General features: G+C 36.5%; 1 protein-coding gene across 3 annotated transcripts in view; it reads right to left on the reverse strand.

The window, feature by feature from the left end:
* LOC149895353 (alpha-1,6-mannosyl-glycoprotein 2-beta-N-acetylglucosaminyltransferase-like) overlaps positions 1–12,103 on the reverse strand; it is a 47,062-nt gene that overhangs the window by 26,446 nt on the left and 8,513 nt on the right. For all 3 annotated transcript variants that reach the window (XM_090118859.1, XM_090118858.1, XM_090118857.1), the window contains exon 2: positions 5,154–5,364. In XM_090118859.1, the coding sequence (XP_089974985.1) occupies positions 5,154–5,268 (115 nt within the window). In that variant the 5' untranslated portion in view covers positions 5,269–5,364. The remainder of the gene's footprint in view (positions 1–5,153; positions 5,365–12,103) is intronic.

Raw genomic sequence — 12,103 nt, forward strand, 5'->3', positions numbered from 1 at the left:
ATTTACGCGACACGCCTAAACAAATTTCACTTCAATAAATATTTTTACTACAATTTCAAAAACGACGTAGATCATAATGGTATAACATTATTGGAATTGTTTTTAGTGAAATCGAAACAAACGATTCAAGACTTTATTACAAAAAAGATAATTATAAGGAAATTTTTAAAATGAATGAAATACAAAAAAGAAACGAAAAAGTAATTAAAACATTTATATTAACACTAGCTTTCCGCCCGCGGCTTCGCCCGCGTTTTCAAAGAAATACCCGTTCCCGTAGGATTACCGGGATAAAACCTATCCTATGTCCTTTCTCGGGTATCAAAATATCTCTATATCAAATTTCATGCAAATTGGTTCAGCAGTTAAGGCGTGATTGAGTAACAGACAGACAGACAGAGTTACTTTCGCATTTATAATATTAGTATGGATAAATACAATTACCAATGAATTTCAAACACAAAACAGAATGTTAATCACCAACGTCACAAAAAAGATAGACAGACACGACAAACAAATATTTAAAAAAAACAAACACAAAAATAAAAAAAATAAAACCAAAACCTTGTAAATACTGCTCAGAGTTAGTAGTGTTAATAATATCTTGTACCGTTAATTCATCTGTAAATATAGAAAAAAATATGTTAGTTTGGTAGATAAAAGCTCTGCAACTGCTGGCCCCGTTTTGATGATATTTTGAAGTGAAACTTCATTAGGCGCATTGACAGTAAAATTTCAAGGTAGCGTCGTGCCAACACCGTCTAAGAAGTTTCACTTCTGACATGTATGCTCGCCACACACGCTCTTTTTACACGCTTTATATTAGCTTCACCTGTATGTTTGTAACCGACTTCTTTGGGCGCGATTTTGACCCACTTTAAACGGCCAGATTTCGTTCAAACTTTGTAGATTTATTGAGGACCGATGACAATACACTAATTTGATAAAATTTTCTATTTCTTAGTTCGGTTTTTTATAAAAAGCGAGTTTTTTAGTTTTTTTAAACTATTATTATTTTATTTTAGACAAAAGCCATATCCCAATAGATTCAAGATGACGCATTTTTACGAAATAAGCCTATTCGTTTATCTTTGGCTTCCTTTTTATATTATGGCTAAAATATATACCTTTCATAAAGTTCGTTTTTCCAAACACGAAACAGCTTGACCGATTTTAATGAAATAAAGTTTCGCACGGCTCCGCCCTACTAACTGATAGTGCCCGGACTTATTAAATTTCCCGTAATCCATACTAATATTATAAATGCGAAAGTAACTCTGTCTGTCTGTCTGTTACTCAATCACGCCTAAACTGCTGAACCAATTTGCATGAAATTTGGTATAGCGATATTTTGATACTCGAGAAAGGACATAGGATAGGTTTTATCCCGGAAATCCTACGGGAACGGGTTTTTCTTTGAAAACGCGGGCGAAGCCGTGGGCGGAAAGCTAGTAATAAATATATATCATTAATGATAGTACTTTTCTCCGTAATCACTTCAATCATATCCTACTAATCCTACTAATATTACAATTATGCGAAAGTTTGTGTTTGGATGTGTGTGTGTGTGTTTGTGACTCTTTCACGCAAATACTACTGAACCGATTACTATGAAATTTAGCACACATATAGAGGGAACTTGGATTAACACATAGGATAGGTTTGATCCCGGAAATCCCACGGGAACGGGAACTATGCGGGTTTTTCTCTGAAAACGCGGGCGAAGCCGCGGGCGGAAAGCTAGTTATCCAAAAACGTTCAATACATTTCGTGGAAAGATAAACAATATAATAATAAATAATTAATAATTATGACTTATTTCCTGTGCGATTAGATTGTTTTAACAGAAAAGAATACCATAAAAAAATAGCTTATCAATCTTTACTTAATATTATATTAAGCTAGCTTAATATTATGCTGGAGAGTTTGTTTTTCAGTTTGAACGCATTAATCTCAGGAACTACTGGTTCTTTCAGTGTTAGATAGCCCATTCGTCGAGGAAGGCTGTAGGCTATATATACAGTGTGGAAATTTTCGATGGGCCCTGGAGGTACTTTAAAGTACTTTCCCTGCAGGACCCATCGAAAATTTCCACACTGTATATCACCACGTGCTTATCACGTTGAAGTGGCGGTGGGCTGGCTATGTTTGTAGAAGAAAAGACGGTCGATAGAGTCGGCATGTACTCGAATGGAGACCACATACCGGCAAGCGTAGTGTAGGACGCCCTGCAACGCGTTGGACCGACGACTTAAAGGGGTTAAGAAAGATTGTCTGTGCCAAATTTCATCAAAATCCGTTGATAGGTTTAATCGGGAAAGCGTAACAGACAGACAGACAGATAGAGTTACTTTCGCATTTATAATATTAGTACAATTTGAATTCCATAAAACCGAAAATATCAAATTCAGCGCCTAAAGAAGTTTCACTTCAAAAACGTGTTAAAACTGCCTTGTAAATTGCCCTTCAGACTGTTGTTATATTTAACAACTGTATTTACTGTTATATCCCGCAGAGAACCAATTCACTTCGTTAGATTAATTAACCACACACAGCCTAATTAGTGAATAGCGTGTTTTGTCGAAGCACTATAAAAATGTTTTGGTCACTTAATATTTAGATATGATAACGTTTCCAGGAAAAACAGTTGGAAATTGCTGATAAAACGTAGTACCTAACCAATTCAAATTATATATGAAACTAGTGGTCCGCCACGGCTTCGCCCGTGGTACCTACATGTTTAAACTATCCTATCTCTCAAGTTGGATCGAACTGGACATGGTGTGCGAATTTTATTATAATCGGTTAAGTGGTTTAGGAGTCCATTGATGACAAACATTGTGACACGAGATTTATATATATTAAGACTAGAAAACCGGGCGAACTCCGTTTCGCCACCAGAGACACCTTTTCTTTGCTATAAACCTCACGGAGCCCGAGACCTTTCCAACGAACACAAAACCGGGGAATTCGGTTCGTGCGTTCTGGAGTTATAGCGTTAGGAAGGAAAACCCGACTTATTTTTCTATATGTAATGTCATATAATAAAATCGTAGGATAGTCAAAACTGTACATTGAATATTTTTTTAAAGAATACTTGGGGCGTGATCTACAATAGATATTGAAGCCAAAAATATATAATGCTGTAAGTAAAAGTGAAACGACAATTATTTTAACATATCAGCCTTCCGTTGGCATCTCGTTATCGTGTTATTTTTTCAATAAAACAAAATTATCTTACAGGAAATTGATAAGTTATTGGCGAAGTACTTTATATTATTGATGACTGATGTGTGGCTGGTGCTTTTTAACACGATTTTATCGAAGTATAATAATTTCATGAGTTTATCCTTATCGTCCTTACATGGTCCTTACTAATAAAAAGTTAAATAATGGATAAATTTCTACCATTTTCTACCATAGCTGTGTCCTGCTCTTGCTCACATGAAACGTCAATCATAAAAGCAAGACAGGTTATTGCAATAACTAATCCATTGCATAGCGAATGGGTAACATTTTATTAGTAAGACCGTATGAGTTTTTAAAGCAAAATGACCAATATTTATTTATTTGATACACCAATAATGACTCAAATAAGTAGAATTCACATAAGTACATTAATCTTATATATAAAATTCTCGTGTCACAATGTTAGTCTGCATACTCCTCCGAAACGGGTGGACCGATTCTCATGAAATTTTCTGTGCATATCGGGTAAGTCTGAGAATCGGCCAACATCTATTTTTCATATGTACCACGGGCGAAGCCGGGGCGGACCGCTAGTATTATATATTACACAATCTACTATTACACTTGTAATATTCAAGACAGAATAAAAAAAATAAAAGATATATCCTAAGATATAAGCTTCTTGCCTAAGATTACAAAATCATAGATCAAACTATCAAACTGGATGATATTTAAAAGGGCAATGAAATGAAATTTGACATCTACCCTCTTTAATACCAACGTCAATCAGTCAGTCTCTTGATGATGTTCGTCGAGAACGGACGTGTCCGTGTTGAAATTACACGTACTCATCGTACGTACTTGTACTCGTCGGAAAAAAGAGACTTGGGAGCATTAGACTACAAGCCCGCATAGGACAAAAATATGGGTCAAATGAACCACCAGGGGACATATCTAGAACGATAGCAGAGCAAAAAATAATAAGATTCATCACTATGCCGTCACTTGTAAGCTGTCCAACTGAGTGCAGATGAGAATTGAAAAGTACAGGTAGACTCGGTAAATTTTGGTCATATATTTTTGTACGGCATTCTTAACCATCGATAGATCCATTAAAAATAATAAGAAACCGCTCAGTGCCGTACAAAAATGGTGGTCCACCAAGTCGGAATTTTTATTTAATTTCCGAGAGTTACCGGGGGTAAATTTGGTCATTTGACCATGTACGGCATCTGTGTCATACTATTGCTATACTGCTTTTAATCCATTATTCCGCAACGCCGTACAAAAATCATGGGGACAAGGGGAAAAAATCGAGAGTTGTAATCCCCTCTCTTTCCCCACTCCAGGGGGTCATTCCCCTTGTCCCCATGATTTTTGTACGGCGTTGCGGAATAATGGATTAAAAGCAGTATAGCAATAGTATGACACAGATGCCGTACATGGTCAAATGACCAAATTTACCCCCGGTAACTCTCGGAAATTAAATAAAAATTCCGACTTGGTGGACCACCATTTTTGTACGGCACTGAGCGGTTTCTTATTATTTTTAATGGATCTATCGATGGTTAAGAATGCCGTACAAAAATATATGACCAAAATTTACCGAGTCTACCTGTACTTTTCAATTCTCATCTGCACTCAGTTGGACAGCTTACAAGTGACGGCATAGTGATGAATCTTATTATTTTTTGCTCTGCTATCGTTCTAGATATGTCCCCTGGTGGTTCATTTGACCCATATTTTTGTCCTATGCGGGCTTGTAGTCTACATCAAATAAATGTAAATATGTAAGTCAGTTATAGTACTGCTATTCTGCTTGTCTGGCAGAAATCGCTTACAGCGATAAGACCGCCTATGACATGTACATGTACATGACGTAATTTCTTGTATTGCTTTTTTTGTAATTCTATATTTAGTGTGCAATACAGAATTTATCATTCATTTATTCATTCAGTTCTCACCTCCATCCTTATCCATGCCCACACCACTCGCAGACAGCATTATCTGTACCCACAGACACAGCAGCCCCACGATGACAAACACGCGCAGGATCGACGCATATTTTAGCCGAGGCATTTCAGATCATTGTAGCTTCGCAACACCGCCCGGTCGATAGATGGCGCTTTTTCAAGTTTCACGTCTCGGTTCATAGATGGCGGTACATTGTTTGACCTGTGAATTAAACGTCAGTTTGAGAAAGAATAGGATTGGTCAGCGCTAGTGTTGCCGAACTATCGATAGTTTGACTATCGATAGTTGACCTTGAAAATAAGTCAGAATATCGATAGCACTATCGATAGTATCGATATTATCGATACTATCGATACTATCGATAGCGTTAATCATGGAATACTATTGATGAACTGCAATAGTATCGATAAAATCGATAGTATTGATTGCCAATAGTTGCTATACTATCGATACTGTCGATAGTATCGATACTATTGCTACTGAATATTGCAACTACAATCGATACTATCGATAGTACTGATACTATCGATAGTTTTGAGCTATCGATAGTAGTAAATTGTGCAATAGTATTGTTCACGATTTCTTGGTATAATGGGTCAGTCAATGGGCTTATTGGATTACGAATTAACGAACTAAAAAAAATGGATTGTACAAAGCGCCAATAGATAACTTGAAAAGTATTATAACCAAACATCTAGTTCTCTGTCATCCACTATAATATTATTGATAAAGCAATACTATCGAGAAAAAGGTCACTATCGATGGGACGATATTATCGATAGTATCGACACTATCGATAGTATCGATAGTTCGTTCGATATTGAGCTTCGATAGTATCGACACTATCGATAGTATCGATAGTTCGTTCGATATTGAGCTTCGATAGTATCGATACTATCGATGGTATTGCTATGTGTCGATAGTATTTACGCTTATAGGACTATCGATACTATCGATAGTATCGACACTATCGATAGTATCGATAGTGCTATCGATACTATTGCTTTTCCCCAACTATCGATAGTTAATCGATAGACTATCGATAGTGGACTATCGAGCGGCAACACTAGTCAGCGCCAAGTGGTAATGCATACTTTGAAATTTGAGTTATAACTAGATGTGCTTTGAGGTTTCACCCGCATTGCTCCGCTCTCGTTGGTCTTAGCGTGATAATATATTAAAGCCTATCCCGATAAATGGAATATCTAACACCGAAATAATTTTCCAAATCGGACCAGTAGTTCCTAAGATTATCGCGTTCAAGTAAACTCTTCAGCTATATAACATGACTAACTTTCCGACCGCGGCTTTGCCCGTGTAAATTGTCGAATCGTCAACAAGTTGTTTTGAGAATATAAAGACTTAAGTTCGAATTTAGGTGTATAATATACTAGCTGCTCCGCGCGGTCTCACCCCCGTGGCTTCACTCCTGTTGGCCGTAGCGTAAATATATATAGCCTATAACCTTCCTTGATAAATGGGCTATCTAACACCGAAAGAATTTTTCAAATCGGTCTAGTAGTTCCCGAGATTAGCGCGTTCAAACAAACAAACTCTTCAGCTTTATAATATTAGTATAGATGTATTTAAGTAATATAATATATTATTAAGGTTTTATATAAATTAGTTAAGATATAATGATATTCGTAGGAAATATGGAAATATTACAGTTGAAGTTAAAATTAAAACTTGTAGGATATGGCCCTATTGAAAAAACTACAATAAGCAATGTCATATCTTTTAAATAATCTAACTTTTAAACAAATAATCAATAACAATGTAATAGAAAAGCTAATCGGCTACCTACGATGTAATCCTTATCTTTTTTTGTAAGTACTTTATTACTTTGAGAATTTCCTGTGGTTCTTGATAATCCTTTAAAGCGTATAGCTTATCTTAATATGTAAATACAACTCGTGTCACAATATTTGTCCACAATGGACTCCTAAACCACTTAACCGATTATAATAAAATTCGCACACCATGTGCAGTTCGATCCAACTTGAGAGATAGGATAGTTTAAACATGTAGGTACCACGGGCGAAGTCGGGGCGGACCACTAGTAGCTTATAAATTATACACACACATGATAAACCAATCATATCGCTTCATTTACCCCGCCTTCAGCACAGCGTGGAAGCGGCTCAGCGGTGCTAGGTTTTCCGCATACCTACAAAACAATTTTTTTTTGTGGTGTCTCTCAATGTTAGTCAGAAGGGCTTCTACATTTTAACGCGGACGCGGGGGTGAACTGAAGATTCACCCTGGTAGCGACATGCTCAAGGGCGTCCCCCCTTGACGGGGATCTCGAACCTCGGCTTGGGCTGTCGCTTGAATGGAGGAGGCCAGAAGGGCCCTAATCGGACGGGACCTACAAAACAAGCGAGAGATGTGTGCGAAGTATGTTTATTGGTTCTATAATTTTGAGAAATAGAAGACATTTTAACACATTCTCACACCGCACACTTTCGTCGCACAGCTTTGATGGAAAAGCAACTTTAATGACGGGGCCACGAGTATTGATTGGAATTATTTCGCGAAAACTCAATTATAGGCCTATACAGGGTGTAATCGTTAAGTGTGCACAGGCGATTTTTCCGTAAGTATTACAGATAACAAAAAACTTTAAACTGATATCGAAAGTACTTAACCTAATGAGTAAAATGGCCGTAATAAATTTTTAAAAATAAATCGAGAAATATCAAAAAAATTATTATATGCCCGGAAAATCCCCGGAAAATATCTGGAAAATGCGTGAAAATGTCCGGAAAAAGCGTGGAAAATGCCACTTCAAGTTTGCGAAGTAATTAAAGCAGAAAACCAAAAAAGAAAAAGAAAGCTAAAATCTTTCATATTAAATAGGTATATATGGGATATTCATATTTCATACTTAATGTATGGGAGGGTTTAAAGATATTTTTTTTTGATATTTCTCGATTTATTTTTAAAAATTTATTACGGCCATTTTACTCATTAGGTTAAGTACTTTCGATATCAGTTTAAAGTTTTTTGTTATCTGTAATACCACAGATTAGAGAATAGTTACTTCGTAATACTTACGGAAAAATCGCCTGTGCACACTTAACGATTACACCCTGTATAGTATATAATATGCTAGCTATATAGGGACACGGCACAGACTAGTATATAAAAAACGTTATTATTTAACAGCGGATCTATAAAAACACACAAACAAACATTTGTTTACGAAATAGCTGCGAAATTTCATCGACAAAATGCCATTTTTTCACACAAACACTTTGTATAAACACATTGCATACACAAAATATGTGTAATCAAGCAAGGTATTTATTTTAACGACTTTTAACCGACTTCAAAAACTTAAATAAATATTCTTTTGACTAGATTTTTTGTTAATTATGTATTTGAAGAAAATATATATATATATATATACTAGCGGTCCGCCCCGGCTTCGCCCGTGGTACATATGAAAAATAGATGTTGGCCGATTCTCAGACTTACCCGATATGCACAGAAAATTTCATGAGAATCGGTCCACCCGTTTCGGAGGAGTATGCAGACTAACATTGTGACACGAGAATTTTATATATAAGAGATATATATATATATATACAGGGTGTAATCGTTAAGTGTGCACAGGCGATTTTTCCGTAAGTATTACCGATAACAAAAAACTTTAAACTGATATCGAAAGTACTTAACCTAATGAGTAAAATGGCCGTAATAAATTTTTAAAAATAAATCGCGAAATATCAAAAAAATTATCTTAAAACCATTACATTACATTAAGTATGAAATATGAATATCCCATATACATTAAATATGAAAGATTTTAGCTTTCTTTTTCTTTTTTTGGTTTTCTGCTTTAATTACTTCGCAAGAAGTGACATTTTCCACGTTTTCCCGGACATTTTCACGCATTTTCCGGATATTAATAATATTAAAATTAATTATAGCATTTTCAAGTACATATCATAATATTAAAATATATATTATTATTTTTTATTTTTTAATAACATTATGCAGTTTTGAGCAAAAAATACACCCACTGTCAGCAAGGTTTCATTTCATCTCATCTCATCTCATCTAGGGCATGCAGAACCGAGTCCGGTTCCAAGTTTCTGAAACCCGGTTCCAAATCGAGCTCAGAACCGGGTAGAACCGGGTTACCCGGTTCTTTTATAATACCTCGGAAAAAATACGAAATTAAACAAATGTAACTGTAAAAGTACCTTTTATTTTACGGGAAACAAAATTTCAATACTTCTCTTAATTTATCAGTCTTATAAAAGTACCTTGTTATCATAATATCACATATAAACTTAAACCTTATTCATTAACTGCAAACTGAAAAGCAAAAAACCGGCCAAGTGCGAGTCGGACTCGCGCTCCGAGGTCTCCGAACAGACATATTTTTATAATGTTGTAACTTTAAAATTTATGTTTCTAGCAATTTTTCCTTTATCTGTGTTATAACTTATAAGACGTTACTTTTACCAAATTTAAAGGCTCTGTTTGATGATTGACGGCTGTATCTTTTGATGCGTTGGCTTGTGAGTTTGACTTTTTCACATAAAAGGGACCGAAGACTTGAGTATTCGATATAAATTTCAGCTTGATACCAAAAACAAAAACATGACTGGATCATTATATGAAACAGTAAAATCAACAGCTTTTCAAATTCACGACAAATCTAATAAAAATATTTCTGTAGGCTATTTTTTGTCATTTTCGAAGCCTATTTTTTTTAATACAACCGTAGGAAAGTTATAGCATCTTGGTTAGACAACCAATCAGAGCCACGCTTAAGGCGTGGCACGAAAATTCGCAATGCACGTGAGTCTGACGTTGCCAGATACAATAAATTTGTTAAAAAATGCAGCAAAATATAAATAATACTGTATATTTTAATATTTTGGTCTGAACCGGGAGAACCGGGTTTCATACTATTCAGACCCGGTTCTCAAGATCATCAAAAAACCCGGGTTTACCCGGGTTTTTCGGAACCGGGTAAACCCGGGAGCATGCCCTACTTCATCCCCTTCATCCCCTTCAACCTCTTCAGCCCCTTCGTACCCTTCAACCTCTTCATCCCCTTCAACCTCTTCATCCCCTTCATCCCCTTCAACCCCTTCATCCCCTTCAACCTCTTCATCCCCTTCAACCTCTTCATCCTCTTCATCCCCTTCACCCCCTTCAACCTCTTCATCCGTTTCATCCCCTTCAACCCCGTCAACCTCTTCATCCCCTTCAACCTCCTCATCCCCTTCAACCTCTTCAACCCCTTCAACCTCTTCAACCCCTTCAACCTCTTCATCCCCTTCAACCTCTTCATCCCCTTCAACCTCTTCATCCCCTTCATCCCCTTCAACCTCTTCATCCTTTTCATCCCCTTCAACCCCGTCAACCTCTTCATCCCCTTCAACCTCCTCATCCCCTTCAACCCCTTCATCCTCTTCAACCTCTTCAACCCCTTCAACCTCTTCATCCCCTTCAACCTCTTCATCCCCTTCAACCTCTTCATCCTCTTCATCCCCTTCAACCTCTTCATCCCCTTCAACCTCTTCATCCTTTTCATCCCCTTCAACCTCTTCATCCCCTTCAACCTCTTCATCCCCTTCAACCTCTTCACCCCCTTCAACCTCTTCAACCTCTTCATCCCCTTCAACCTCTTCATCCCCTTCATCCCCTTCAACCTCTTCATCCTTTTCATCCCCTTCAACCTCTTCATCCCCTTCAACCTCTTCATCCTTTTCATCCTCTTCAACCCCTTCAACCTCTTCACCCCCTTCATCCCCTTCAACCTCTTCATCCCCTTCAACCTCTTCATCCTCTTCATCCCCTTCATCCTCTTCAACCCCTTCATCCTAGGGCATGCAGAACCGAGTCCGGTTCCAAGTTTCTGAAACCCGGTTCCAAATCGAGCTCAGAACCGGGTAGAACCGGGTTACCCGGTTCTTTTATAATACCTCGGAAAAAATACGAAATTAAACAAATGTAACTGTAAAAGTACCTTTTATTTTACGAGAAACAAAATTTCAATACTTCTCTTTATTTATCAGTCTTATAAAAGTACCTTGTTATCATAATATCACATATAAATTTAAACCTTATTCATTAACTGCAAACTGAAAAGCAAAAAACCGGCCAAGTGCGAGTCGGACTCGCGCTCCGAGGGCTCCGATTGCTCCGAACAGACATATTTTTATAATGTTGTAACTTTAAAATTTATGTTTCTAGCAATTTTTCCTTTATCTGTGTTATAAGACGTTACTTTTACATAATTTAAAGGCTCTGTGTTCATGAAAAGTACCCTGTAGGTTTTGAGTCCCATGCGAATGTTGAAATTTGCGAAAATTTTCAGCATTTACGGCTGTATCTTTTGATGCGTTGGCTTGTGAGTTTAACTTTTTCACATAAAACTTAAAAGGGACCGAAGACTTGAGTATTCGATATAAATTTCAGCTTGATACCAAAAACAAAAACATGACTGGATATGAAACAGTAAAATCAACAGCTTTTCAAATTCACGACAAATCTAATAAAAATATTTCTGACCGGCACACACTAGTATATAAAAAACGTTATTATTTAACAGCGGATCTCTCGCACACAAACAAACATTTGTTTACGAAATAGCTGCGAAACATCGACAAAATGCCATTTTTCTTAACAAACACTTTGTATAAACACATTGCATACACAAAATATGTGTAATCAAGCAAGGTATTTATTTTAACGACTTTTAACCGACTTCAAAAACTTAAATAAATATTCTTTTGACTAGATTTTTTGTTAATTACGTATTTGAAGAAAAAAAATATCTTATACATATATAAAATTCTCGTGTCAAAATGTTAGTCTGCATACACCTCCGAAACGGGTGGACCAATTCTCATGAAATTTTCTGTGCATATCGGGTAAGTCTGAGAATCGGCCAACATCTATTTTTCATATG

This window comes from Colias eurytheme, chromosome 31, assembly GCF_061535395.1.
Source record: "Colias eurytheme isolate Ceu_HAF_F1 chromosome 31, ilColEury1 Martin Lab GWU primary, whole genome shotgun sequence".
Taxonomy (NCBI): Eukaryota; Metazoa; Arthropoda; class Insecta; order Lepidoptera; family Pieridae; genus Colias; species Colias eurytheme.